Raw genomic sequence first — 14,341 nt, 5'->3', positions numbered from 1 at the left:
CTGCCTGCGAGCAGTCTGCCTTTTGTTTATCAGATCCAGACTTCTCTCGATTTCCCATTTATTTTTATCTACCAAGCTTTTAGAACTTCATTAATGTTTTTTTAAATGGGTCGAAATGAAGTAGAATACGAAAGTGTGATGTTTTGAGCTCTTTCTGCGGGGAGGAAAACTTCAAAGTTTTAGCGTGTATATATTACAAAGAACTGGAAATCCCTTTCTTGACTTGTGTGTACAATATCTGAGGCAACCCTGCGATTTGATTCAAGCATAATTTTTTACGGTTTACTGTTTAATTTAAATCAGTGTGGTATGAATTACGTTACTGGTGAAAAATGAGCTTTTGTTGAGATAAATGCTTGCCATCATCTTGAAAGTCTTCTTCTGTTTTGACATCTTTACTTGATGTTTCTCTGCGCGGGGACCCGGAGCTGTGCGAGCTCGGGGCCGGGGGCTGCGTGGAGGGGAGCGGGGCCAGCGGGGCGTCCTCGGCGTCCTGCGTGCTCAGCCTCGAGGCTCCCGAACCCCGTGGTGCCCCCGCTTTGTGGAGCACGAGATGCTTCCGTGGAGCACCCACGAGCACAGCGAGTACCAGCACCGCATCCCTGCTGTGGCTGCGCGGCCGCCTCTGATCCACGCTCAGCTGGGGCTCGGCTGCTCCTTCCTCAGGGTGCTCCTTCCACAGGAGGAGATCCCGAAAGGTCCCTCTCCATCCCCGATGCCCGAGCAGCTCGGGCTCTTGACACCTGAGGATGCCGTAGTTCTCCGATCCTGCGGTCATTTAACAGCCCCACGAATCAAAGCACAGGCTTTTAGGAGCAGTCTTTTCTCCAGTCCCCGCTCCCCTCCCACCAGTTTGCTCTGGCCGGGAGCTGGAGGCCCTGGAGCTCGCTGGGCGCTGCGCAGCGCGGCTCCCGCGGGGCCGCTCCTGTGGCCCCAGCCCGGCCGGGTTTGGCTCGGCTGCTGGTCCCATCAATTCCCTGTGCTGTGACCTGGTTTTGTCTGACACGTTTCTCATTAACTCTTTGTCAAATCACCAGGAAGCCTGGTTAATTGCAGGCAGAGTGCTGAATTTATGAGTTCATCTAGGCTTCGTGTCTACACATTGACAGAGGTGTTTCTCTGGATGAAATCTTTTTCTCTTCATTTTGCGGCAAGAATGGACTTTCTGTTTCACTTACTTCTGAAAGTCATAAATCGTAGCGATCCCTCCCTCCTCTTTATTTGAAAGAAACACAACAAAACTTCATGGCAACAGTTTATTGCTCTAAATCAGCTTGTGGGTCATTAAAGCAAAAAGAAAAAAAAAAAAAGGAGGGGGGGGAGAAATCTCCCTCTAACTCCTGCCAAATAAAATGCGTACATCAGCCAAACTGTCAAAGGCAGATCCTGCAACTATGGGATGAGAAGGTTTATTACACTTTCAGCTTCTGGGGAGGGATGTTATAGCAACAGGACGCTGGGTCACTGATGGCAAACTCATGGTTGCTTCGTTTCTTCATGCACACTAGGAATCCATTAAGCTAACTGACGACAGATCCCTAGGCATTCCAGTCCTACAGCACACCTCTGCGGAGGCCAAATGTTGGACTCTGCCCATTAAAACGTGAAAGAAACAACCCAACAGAGAGCCCACAAATTAGAGAAGCAGGAAACCTCAAATGATGTGCAAAAAAAATGGTTAATGTTCAAGAGAATTTTTCCATAACTTTTGCTTCATAACTCAGCATCTCTGATCTTAATAAATTACGAGACAGAGCCCCTGCAAGATCAATGAGCCCTTTGGATTCGAGTCCTGAAGGCTGTTCAGCAGAAAGCAGATGAGGCTGCAGAGCGAGCCCTGGGCCATGACAACCATTTCCTCTTGGCTGGCTCGAGATGAGCCTGAACCACAGCCGCGGCCAGCGGTCGGCTCTGGGTCCAAGCTTCGTGTCTCTGCAGCGGGCCAGGCTGAAAACCTGACATCCAAATGAGCATGAAGGTGCATTTGTTTGAAGCAAATCGACTGCAGAGGAGAGGGATGGGGGCTTCGGGGTGGGAAAGGAGACGGTGCTCCCTGGAAGGATAGCGAATGTCTCAGCAAAACGTCGTCGTGGCACCGCCACCAGCCGGGACATGGAGCTGGGAATTCTTGGATGAAGACAAAAGAGCAGGGAGGTGCCTGGGTTCATAAATCCAGCGCACGCCCTGAGCTTGCCATCTGCAGCAGAGGGAAGGGGAAAAAGATGAACTTGTTTTGACACGGTCAATGAAAATTAAAAACAAGGCAATGAGAAACCCACGGCAAGGTGCGGGATGGCTGGGCTGGGCTGGGTGGATCAGGCTGAGCAGAGGGAGACGAGGCACTGGAGGTGCTCTCACTCTGATGGAGTTGATGAGAGTGCCCACGGGCTGCAGTCCAGATGAAAGCTGAGTTTTCCAGCAGATCGACGAGTGCACGTGTCTGTCTGTCCCAGACGGCCTGGAGATTAGCTCAGGGAAAAGGTGAGGCAGCCAAATGTGCTCCTGCCCCGAGCACGGCTCTGGGGCCGTGATGCCGCAGTCCAGGCTGTGGATGAGCACGATGGTAACGTGCTGTCCCCAAAGGGACCACAACACCGACAGATAACGGGTTTGGGCATTAAAAATATTACCAATTACTGATTTTAATTGTCTTTTCCCTACCCTTTCCTCATTCTCCCCCCTTTTTCTCTTTTTCCTCTCTCTGATAATGTCTTTTAATGTCTGAGCCAAATTATCCCCCCGAGATGCCTCGGTACAACCTCGCTGATGTTAGAGCTGGGCTGAGCAAGCAGAAGTACAACCAACGCTTCAACGCCACCAGCTCCGACTCCTGCCAATTCCACGTGTGATTTTCTGGCTTTGTTTTGGTTTTCTGTAGCTTTTTTTTTTCTATCCCTTTTCCTTTTGCAATTGGACTTCTTTGGAGCATCGGTTACCTCCCAGTGCTGCCGTGCTTCTAAAACACCCACGAGTGAATCACCCTCGTGCATTCCAAACACAAGCCCTCAAACAGAAAATCTTTTTTTTTTTTTTTGTTACTGACAGTGACTTGCAAACAGCTGGTTTGAAGAATTTCGGCAGAGGAAATTTCTGATTTTCTTCTGGTCTAAACTGGAAGAAGATGTGGTAAAAGGTTTCGGTTTGTTTTTCTGGAGGTTTTTTAGGGCAGGGGAAAGAGGAGCTTAGGAAATTATTTGTGTGGACACGTGTTTGATAGAGGTAAAATGACATCATGGGTAATAACTTGCAATTACTTTTTTTTTTTTTAGTATTTTTTAAATTATGATGTACATTTCATATTGAACATCAAAAAAGTGTGTGCTTGTGATCTTTATCTTGCTCGAGGTGTCAACCACAAAGAGCTGGACCGGCAGCACTCGGAGCAGGTGCTTCCACCGCACCTGAGACAAAGCCTCCTTTTCTGACAGCTTGACATTTTGTTGGACAGATACTGAAACATCCTAGAAAACTAACATGTAACAGATCGTGCAGGATCATGGGTACATAGGAAAAAAAAAAAAAAAAAAAGTTTAATCAGGCAGAGAAAGTTCCTTGAAAATTAGAAAGCTGGATAAAGCTGGATGTGGAAGACTGCCATGGTGTAGGGCTGTCTGCTGTTTCAGTTGCAATTGCAAAGTAAAGATGTGTTAGCATAAGTCCTAGGAAATTCACATGGAAAAAAGAACACCTTTTCCTTCTGTACCTAAGGGGAGAGGAAAACTTTTCTACCTATTGCACTGCGGTCAGCCAGCAAGTGGTAACTGACTGCTGCTCGGCAGGTGCATTGCTGCCAATGATCTGCCTCTTCTGCCTCTCCAACAGCCCTTTTGTTTTCCAGTTTTTGTTTTTCCATTTGTTTTTTTACCCAAAGCAAGGAAGGCATGCCGCAGTGTCAGGGACGGCATCGTGCAAATTGCCTTCCAGTGACACCGCCGGGCCTCGGCTCGTGAGACTTTGTTTTATTTCCAGAGTACAGTGAGTGTGTGAGAAAAACAGGGGCTCGAGTTCTCAGGGTTTGTACGGACTCGTTCTTTCTCATTCTGATCTGTGAGATCTCACACCCCCAGTTCGGGTGCTAAAGCTCCACTCAGATGAAACCACAGAGTTTCAGGTGATTTTTAGCTAAGACAGGACCTCGCTCAGGCGGCGCTGGCAAGCCTTGTGCGGGGGCCTGCAAAGCAGCTGGTGAATTGGAGCTGAATTCTGCTTTTCTCCAGAGCTATCTGGAGTATCTGCACCTAAATAACTCCAGAATGTGAAAGAGGGCACCTGAAATATACGGCTACAAACCAAAAGGGGATTTGCCATCTTGCTGACTGCTGCTGTACACACTGATGGTGCCGGGGGTTATCTGGGTGCTGCCTGTCCAACTGTTCAAACCCAGAGGCCCTACACCCACCCTGGTTGATGGCTTCCAACCAGCGGCCGAACATGGACAGTTGGTCCTGGTCTTGCTGTTTTCCAGCTTTCCCTGGGAGCTGTCACCCCTTCCCGGTGAGCTGTGTCCCCGCAGGTGCCCCCTGCCTGCCCACCGCCCGTCGCTGATTTGGGGTCAGCAGGGCCAGGGCCAGGGCTTTAATCTTAGCAGCAGTCAGCAGCGTCAGCCAGCCTCCATGTTCCTAGAGGTTCCCTGAGATAAAACAGAAGTTACTGTTATTGTAGCTTGAGTAAACTCGGTAGAGTTGTTCAACCCACGTTAGGAACGCTTTTCTTTTTTTCATTTTTTCTTACAAAGTCCAAACTACCCTCACCAGCTTCCTCTGACGGTGCTGCCTTGTATCAGAGAGGAGAGCTACAAAGAACCAGGTATTGAGAGCCTCGTTAGGGCAGAGCAGGGGCTGTCGTGTGCCCTCGCTTCCCCTCGGAGTCACGAGAGAGTAAATTCAGCACGTGCAGGTGGCTCTCCTGGAAAGCGGAGGTCCCCGAACAAATGCAGCCAGTTTTGAGGAAAGCACCTACATAAAAATAAAAGACAAGCAGCAACGAAACACACCGGTAAGAGCCCTCTGCACGGGGTGCGCCCTCAGTTTGGATTTCTGTATGTTTAACTTTGGACAGAAATTCCAAACCTGGAACAAACCCATGGCACCAGGTGACATTTGGGGAAATGGTGAAAGATTTGTGCTTGCTCTCCAGGTGTCCCTGACCCCTTCCTCTGCCCCAAAACCACCGAGGGCCCCGGCAGAGCCTGGGAGCTGCAGGAGCAGCGGCTGCGTGTGTGCCAAGCACGGGCACGAGGAGGGGCTGGCGGCCGCTGCCTGCCCTGACGGCGAAGCGGAACGAGGCGAAAGTGAAACCAGCAACTGAGAATTTGCTCACATAAACCCGAATTTGCTCATATAACTTCTACACGGCTGCCAGCAGGAAGCGTCTCGCGATGCAGCCGCTGCTTTCAGCGGGGAGCGCGCTTCCATCTGCAGCAGCTCCACTCCAGCAGCGAGCCGGGGCACTGTGGCAAAGGACGTTGCCTCTGCAACTCCTGTTTTATTTATCCTGGAAGCTGGAATGTGAGGAATGAGCAAGGCAGGGCTTTCTGGAAGGGGAAAGATGATGTTTCGTGGCCAAGACAGTTGAATTGAAAGCTAAACTCAGTCGCTGCTTCTGCTGCTGTGTCCTGAGGAAGTCATCGAAGGCAAATTTGCCTGAAATGGCCACTGCTGGGGAGCACCCCAGAGAAACCTGTGCCAGGACTGAGGTGTTAAGTAAAGCACGGTATCACCCCCGAGCAGTACGGAGGCAGACCTCATAAGCGTGGGCTGAACACGAGGGATCGATGCCTGCGAGGCTCCGTGTGTGAGCCGAGCTCTGCAGCCTGAGCCCAGTGTGCACAGGGAGCTGAGCTGAAGCGCATGGGCAGCGTGGTGCTGAAACCCCTCACACGGGGATAAAATAACCCTGGGCATTTTCTTCACTGTTAGCAAAGACAGGGCCCATCAATGCACCTGAATCTGCCAGGCCTGGCTGGTGAGCAGCAGCCAGAGCATTCCCACGCAGGGTAGGAATGAGGCTGAACACAGGGTTGTTCCTCCTAACAGTTCTGCCCCATCCAAACACTCATTCTGGGGGGAAATGTAGGATTTCCCTGAAGATTCAGTGCCATGGTCTGAATTGGAAGCAATAAGCCAAGAACCGACGATGTGATTTTCCCTTTGTCCATTTTAATGCAAGTAGCTTGAGATCAGAGGTTGGTGCTGGAGGAGGCAGGGTGGGGACCTCCAGGTGTGCTCAGGGACCTCCAGGAGGGCTCAGAGCCACAGGTGCTGGCAGCACGGAGCAGTTTGATGGCCTGGTCATTACAGTGAATGCAGTTCAGCAAGTCGATCTGTTTTGCTTTAAGCTGATGTGAATACTAGAAGAGTGCTTTTGTCTCCATATCAGTTGTAGTCCTGAGCCGGTTACTCATGGAGAGCTCTGGTAGAGGTCCTTGGAGGTTCTTCTAACCAGGAACTTGTGATGATGGCTGAAGAGCTGCTTTAGCCCTGCCAGACGTGCTTATCAGTGTTACCTGCCATCCAGCTCATGCCTTGCTATTCCTTGTTATGAAATCTGCACTGCAAATAATTCTCCTTTCTTTCTTCTTTCTGCATCTACTGTTTGATACCAGATGACGCATGTGTTCCTTCCTCCTGTTCTTCTGCAGATTGCTGATGACCTGGGAAATGAGAAATTCTGCATTGATGCTAGCCAGAGCGGAGCTGGGAACTGGCTGAAGTACATCCGCGTGGCCTGTTCCTGTGACGAGCAGAACCTCGCCGTGTGCCACATTAACGACCAGGTAATGACTTCGGCAATTAAGCAAATTAACTGCTGTGTTCACCCGTGCGGGCTGCGCGGTGGCAGCACCCGTGTTATCTTCCAGGCCTTGGCTCCTCTCGCGGTGGGGAAGGTTGTGTGAAATGTTGGCACCTGCTGGGTGTAGGTTATGGTACTGGAGCACAAAGGAGGCAAATGGAAACCACTGCTGGTATTTTGTTGCCATCAAACCCGTAAAAAGTTCATGCCACAAGTTGTCAGTGCTGGGCACGTGGCTGCAGGCTGTGAACGCAGGTTTTGTATGTGTTTTAGAAGGGATGAGAGTGGGGCATGGACTGGGAGTCTGCAGAGCAAAGAGGAAAAACCCAATGGGCACATTGGGGAAAGGCTGGTGGAGCAGGCGGGGGCGAGGGACGTCACAGGGGTGGAATGGTTTTGATAATGTTAGTCCCAAAGACGCAGGAACCTTTCCTCTCTGCACAGATGACAGGGTATTTCAGGGATTAAAGAGCTATTGTTTCTAACGTTGTTTGAAACATAAAACCAAAACTGGATTCAAGACGAGCAATCCAAGTTGGGAATTTCACAAACCTCAAATTGAGTACAATTCAAATATAAGTTACTGGTGCAGACCTAGCTTAAATGAGAAATGCAGTCATGTTATTGCCAGCTCGCAAACAGGAGGCATATTTGGATGCACACAAAAAAAAGACTTGAGGATGGAAAACCAAACTTCTAAAAAGCCCAGTAAGAAAGCTGTACTGCGAGGGACGCTGGAGGGAATCTGAAGTAAGCCAGCTCTTGTCAAATGAGAGCAGCTCGGGCTGTGCCGAAGTGTCAGCCCACGTTGTGACCTTAGTTCCTGTTGTAAAATTCTTTTACATCATTTAACTTTGGATGCAGAAAGAAAAATACAAAAATACCGCAAATGTTCCCAACTCAGGCAACCTAGAGGAGATCGAGGCACAAAGCTCTGAATTTCAGCCCGCCTTGTTGAAACAAGCTGCTGATTGCTTCAGTGCCCACTCACCACTGCTCACAAGTGCTCTTACGGCAAGGAGCCCTCCAAGCAAGAGCCAACATTTATCATCAGCTCCTCGTCTTACACCGCGAGGGGCTCTCTGTGGCACGCGGGGCTGGCTCCTGCCTCTCGGCTTCAGGGAATGACAGGGTCGGTGTCTCAGCAGCCTTCGCGCTTCCCCTCGCCGATCAGCGAGGTCTGGGGCCGTGCTGGACGCTGCGGGGACACGGCATCCGTGCGGGGCCTCCTGCAGGTCCCCGGGACAGCAGTCTGGGTCTGCAGGGTCCCCTTTGGGTTGCTGTGTCAGCAGCATCGCTGTGCTGCCTGCGTTATCTGGCGCTTTCCAGCAGTTATGGGTTGTGTCCAGTCAGATACGGGCACTTCTTTTCTGCTCAGTCTGAGTTCCGAGGACTTTTTGCCCAGCGTTCATCCTGGAGAAAGGGCGATGAAGCTGTTAGGGGAATTTTTACCAGCAGCAGTAGGAAGGCACAAATATTAAAGGGCAGAGGAAAAAAATCTTTTTAATTTGTGTTTCTTAAAACAATTTAGAGTGAGGAAGGAAAGAAAAGAAGTAGATATATTCTTTTGACATGAATTAACATTTCTTTTTAAAACGTTAATTTGGCTGCTGGCTTCTCCCAGGTTCTTATAAATTAAGGGTTGCACACGTACATAAATTTTGCCAGCAACCTGAAGGCTGTATCACGTTTTATTCTCAGCCCAGTCCCCTGCATGTCCTTCTGTCCTTGTCCCTCATCTGGAGATGTTTGGTGGTGCATATTTTTAGTGCATGCAGCAAGCCGATTGGGAAGAACAGCTGTTTATCATCCACACTCATCTTCTGTCCTTTGCTTTTTCTTTGTACTGACCATTCTTTCATGTCCTCTCAAAAAATAAACCCACTAAAACTTCAACTAAGGTGGTGCATAGCAGGCAAATGGTTTTTCAGAAGGAATAAAAAGGTGCAGAATATAATGAAATGGTAGCAAAGCAAAATGTTTTCTCCCCCTCAGCTTTCTTCCCTGGAACACTGGGGAGTCTTAGGTCAGGCCAGTGGGATTGAGAGAATCCAGGGTAAGAAACACGGTGGGTGGCGGTGGTGATAACTGGAGGCACTGGGAGCTCAGCTGGGTGAGGAGGAAAGGCCAAGTAAGGACGTACTTCTTCCTAAGCAATTGATTTTGAGAGCCTATGGACTCAACTGAATGGCAGCAGTACTTGGAGCAAGCAGCAGCATGTTAAAGTCAGGGCAGATTTTTCTATTTTATTTATGGAGGAGATGATTTAGCCGCGTTGGTTCTGGAATTTCCTATTCATTCCTCGTTTCCCTCACTGCTACACAAAACCAAGGCTCTTGACTTCGCAGGAAACCTTCTGGTGTCAGCTGATGGTTGCTTCTGGTAGTGAAACTGAGAACGATTCTTCTACGTGATGCTCCAAAGGCTAAGGATGGCCGGGGGTGTTCCTGGTTGTCGCGAAAACCAGGAGTGTCAGGTGCCAACACAGCTAGAGAAGAGACATGCCAAACACTCCCGAGACTGTGTGGCTGTGAGCTGATCTGTACTTTCATCAAATTCTGTCACAATTTGCAAGTAGCCCTTGGTGCCTTTTGGATACCGGGCCCTGTATTTGAAACTTCAGACACTTTAAATAAAATTAATGGATTGTAAAAGCAAATTCTTCATCCTGGCCATAAGAAGCGTACATTTTCAAAGGCACTGTAGCTGGTAGAACCGCTGTGGCTGGACCTAGCTGGAGATACAAAACGTTTTCACACAGCATCACTTCTTATTTAGCTGATACCAACGTGAGTTTCCTCCTGACAACAACAGGGGAGAGCTCTGCTTGCGGCCAGGGCTGCTGTGTGCTTTAAAAATGAATGCCTGTGTTCTGCCTGTGTGATATATTTAGAGCACCGGCCTCAGCCCTGCTCCCCTGTGCACCAGAACCCAGGGCAGAGCGGGGCGGCGCTGCGAGCATCCCGCGGGTGCGAGAGCAGAGCTGCGGCCCTGCACCAGGGGCTCCCGAAGCAGGAAACCTGCTGCGAGCGGTGAGCAAGCACTGCTGGGTCCTACCCAGTGCTACCGCCTGGTGCTGTTCCTTCCAACACTCCTTAATTTCATGTTGTTAGCAGGGTGCCTTTTTTTTTTTCTTTTTTTTTTTTCCCCGTAACAGGGACTCAAAAAAATAGGGAGAAAGGGTTTATCTTCTCTGGTCAGGAAGCATAAAGATTTATTTTCTGTTTGTGCATGTGCAAAGGAAAGAAAAGCCTTGCAATAAAAGATTACCCACAAAATAACTAAGCAGCATTGTGTTGATGAGAGCCAGGACAAGCTTTTAATCAAAACCATTTGCTTTTCAGGAAAAAAATAAACATGTTTACATGGGGAGAAGGTCCTCTGCGCCTTCTTCTTCTTCTTCTTTTTTTTTTTTTTTTTATTTCTTTTCACAAATAGACCACATTCTGTTCTTCTTTACATTCCTGTAACTCGGGAACAATCCCAGGAATATCCAGAGATTTTTTTCTGGATTTTTTAATGAAGTAATTGGCAACAGAATCTGCACCTCAGAATGTTTTTGTTTGTTTTTTGTTTTTTTGTTTTTTTAAATTAATAGATTAAAATGTTGAGAGGTTAGAGACATTTCATTAACTATTTTTCAGTAATGAAATAATTTTCAAATGCAAAATAATGTTAGCCAGTTTCCTTTATATTTAGTCTCATTTGATAGGTATTTGAAAAGAACAGAAGATCCTTGTTTGACTGAGATGCCTGTGTTTCTAAAGGAGGGCTGGAAAAAGATGGTAGAAAAATGAAACGATTTGGTGAATGCATCTGGAAAATGATACATGACTTCTGTTTTATTTTTTCGTGTCGCTACTGCTGCCTTCATAGGGCAAATACTTCAGCAGTTTAGCTGTACTTATTCAGGAGACTGTAATATTAAACAGAGTATATGTAATAAATATAATAGCCATGAGCTTGCTTTCAGTATGATAGCTGCTGCTTTTGTTTGTGTTACATATATTTTTTAAAAGGGCTAGCAGGAGTTACAGTGCTGGAAAAAAAATAGGCCTCTGTTTAATAAATCAATCTCGTGTGTGTGTATATAATACAGATTTTTTAAAATATATTTTTACATACATAACCTCATACTGTGAGTCTGTGTTCAGGATTCCTTGCTATGTAATACAATGCCTTAAAAAGAGGAAATAAAAAGCAATGTGGTGTAGTGGAGACAAAGGGAAGGCTACTCCAAAGGAGGAAAACGGCTGAACAAAAGCAAAATGTGCAGTCCCGTTCCGGCCAGAAATGCACGAGGCCAAACTTTTTACATATTTACTCCTCCTTGAGCCAGGCAGCCGCATAGATAGGTCTGAGCGTGGCCTTAGACGAACAGTAGGTAGAAACATTTGCCTTGTTGTTTTATTGAATTTTCGGATAGTTAACTACTTGCCAGGCCAGCAAAGCAGCAGCTTTTTAGCTCGTTTTAAATTGTCTTTGTGCATCCCTTCCATGGCACGCTGATGCAATTAGTGGGTGTGTTTTTTGATCTTTAGGTAAACACTGCAGCTGTTCTCTCAGTTCTCTAATGCTCTTTTTGCCTGAAGTACAAACGTGTTACCGCGCTGAAGCTAAGATAAATAGTAGACATAACTCATGCAGCAGGTAAACAGTGCTGTTTCTTATGAAAGATACTTAAATAATGAGATAATAACGCGGGCGTACTTTTCTCACTTCATGTGTTTCATCTCCATCTCTTGCCCTGGTACTGGAACCAGTTAAACAATTACCACATCGCTTCTGAGCCGTGGCCGCCTGTCTCGGGAACACTTTTTCTCAGAGAAAAGATGTTCAGCTTGGGTTACTCTGTGCTCCGCTCCGAGGAGATCGGCGTGCTGCGGTTCTGCGTTATCAATACTTTCAGTAATTGTTCCAAATTGCTTTGTTTTGTGCTGCGAGATGTTGGAGCCAGAGCCAGCTTTCTGTGACACCAAGTTTACGTCCGCAGGAGTAGTTACAGGGCAGAGCTGTGGATCGAGCCCAGATTAGGAAAAAGATTCCCCTGTTCTTTCCTTTCCTTTTTTTCTTCTGTCTTTAATTCTCTGTGCCTAGAAAGCAGAATATTTTTTATAAAAATAAAAATGTAGTATTTTCAAACTTCTGTTAGAGCATTACCCAAAACTGAGTTATATTATTAACTGTTTTATGTTTAACTAAAACTTACTGATAATTATGAGAGATTGCTGATTTAATATTTATTTGGTGCCCTTTTGTGGTGAGAGAAAGAAATGATAATGTGTGGGATTTTTATCTAAATGATGGATATAAATGATATGAATGTAAATGTTCTGTTGGATTAGTAAATCTGATCTTTTTCAGTGGGCAACAAATAAAAAAAGAAAAGGAAGCACAGCAATAGTTTTAATTAATTCAGAGCATCAGTAACATGATTGCAAGATGAAGTTAATTGTTACAATGAAATGTTTGATGAAATTAATGTGACTCCAGCAGAATTCAACTTTTTCCTAATAATTAATGAAGCTTGCACTGTATTTCTTGACAGACTGTTTGCAGCAATGTGTTTATGTACAATAAGGTACTTTGTTCTAAAAACAAACAGGAGGGATAAAGGAGTTAAGATTATGATATAGAAGTAATATTAACCATTTAATATGATAATTCTGACAGATTTTCCCAGGTAAAATTCATGAATGTATTTGTGAAGAACTAGGTAGACCTTTTAGATTGTTGTTTGTATTTCAGTGCTGATTAGGTTTGGGATTACTAGCTGAAAGAGAAATGATCGTTAATAGCAATATTGAGTTATTTTCTTACTTCTCTTAGGTAGCTCCAAGTGATAGTGTATTATGAGTTCTGTTTTACTGAGCCAAGCCCTAAGGTCAGTGTTTGTTCCTAGTCTTTTTTTTTTTTTTTTTTTTTGGTTTTGTTTTGTTTTTCTTTTTTTCTTTTATTTTTCTTTTATTTATTTTTTTTTCCCCAGGCATATTTACCATTAAACTCAGTGTGGTTTGGTCCTGATTGAAGCTTGTCTTGTTGAACAAGCGGGCAAGGAAAAGTGCGAATGAAAAAAGGAATGAGACGAGGGAGAATGTTACCTAATCCCTTGTTTGCAGTGGAATCTGCAGAAGTGCAGCCACACAGTCGGTGCTGAGCAGTTCAGGGCCATCTTTCAGAAGCACCCCCAGCTCCTTCCATCTGCACCAGGGCACCCAGCTGCTGTCGGGTTTGCTCTGAGGGGTGCTGCTGGCACCTCCAGCGACCCAAGCCCAGGTTTCGTGATCGTGCCCGGCTGGAGCGTGTGTGTGTGTGTTTGGTGGATGAGTTAGTTACAGAGCAGGGCAATGTTGTGCTAAGGGCTCTGCCAAGTGCAGGGCAGGGTTTCTGCTCGGTTTGGGACGTGTTGTGGAGTCACAAGCCCACGGTGTGTTCTCAAACACAGGGTGGCCGTGTCTTGAGGCAGAGATTTTCCATCCTTTTCTGTTGGGTGGCTCCGCTCTGCTCGTACACACGCCGTTAATATTTCGATTAGCCGGCAATTGAAATCGCAGGGCTTTCCGAGCGTGCTTCAGAGAGGATCAACGCGGGCAGCCGGGGCGATCAAACGGCGAATTCAGCTTATCAGAAAGGGGCTTTGCCAAGCGCCGTCAGCCAGGGCCGCCTCAGGGCCGCCTCAGGGCCTCGGCTCCGCTCCTCGGGGCCGTGCCGGCCGGCGGAGGGGCCGCGGGGCCGGGCTGAGGGGAGCCGGGGCTGAGGGGAGCCCCGCGGCCCGGGGCCGTGCGCGGGCGGAGCCTGCCCCCTGGCGGGCCGGGCCGGGCCGGGCCGGGAGAGCGGGGCTCGGGCGGCGCCGAGGGAAAAAGGGCTCGGGGCTCTCCCTCGGGGCTGACAGGGGATGTCCCCAAAAATAATTTGATGCGTTGCTACTCAAGGGAGTGCAAATAAAACTTTGCAGTTAGTCACTGCTACCTGTTGAATTCTCGTGGTGGTGTTTGGAAGAGAACAGGGTGCAGCATGCTCTGAAGGTTTGGAAAACTCCCTTGGAAGGCATCTTGCCACTGAGCTCCTGCTGCTGCTGTTTTTCACAGTTATTTTGTGCCGAGGATTCTCAGGAAGGCACCTCCCGGCTCCAGGCACCGAGTGCTCGCACCCTGCTGACCCGCGAGGCGCACCGATGCGGGGGTCCGGCAGCACCAGGAGCTGGCTGAAGCAGGCTGCGGTCAGCACAGCCTCCATCCCCACGTACTTGGCTCTTTTCTCTCAAGGCACGAGGCCAGTGGGGTCCGCTCTCATGTCACCCATCAGTCACTGGCCATGCTGCCCTGCTCCCTCTTTGCTCTGGGTGTAGGACAGCACAGATGAGGGCATGGTGGGTGTGTGCATGTATCAGAAGAGGTGCTATGAACACATGCACTGATGAGTTGATGCCTTGCAACCTTACACCTTGTTGCACCTTGGATAATGTTGATTTCTCTCCTGTATTTTTTTTTTCTAAAGAAATGCATCCTTGGAGTAGAACACACTGGTTCAGGACACCCACATAAGGCCT

At 47.8% G+C, this 14,341-nt stretch overlaps 1 protein-coding gene across 4 annotated transcripts in view; it reads left to right on the top strand.

Moving 5' to 3' along the window:
• The window catches only part of PRDM16 (PR/SET domain 16), a 283,364-nt gene that overhangs the window by 226,634 nt on the left and 42,389 nt on the right, over window positions 1-14,341 (top strand). For all 4 annotated transcript variants that reach the window (XM_084494817.1, XM_084494816.1, XM_084494819.1 and 1 more), the window contains exon 4: window positions 6,641-6,775. In XM_084494817.1, coding sequence (XP_084350943.1) covers window positions 6,641-6,775 — 135 coding nt within the window. The remainder of the gene's footprint in view (window positions 1-6,640; window positions 6,776-14,341) is intronic.

The sequence above is a fragment of the Aythya ferina genome, assembly GCF_964211825.1.
Source record: "Aythya ferina genome assembly, chromosome: 21".
NCBI classification, from domain to species: Eukaryota; Metazoa; Chordata; class Aves; order Anseriformes; family Anatidae; genus Aythya; species Aythya ferina.
The sequence above is the reverse complement of the archived record's forward strand: the minus strand, read 5'-3'. Positions and strand labels throughout refer to the sequence as shown.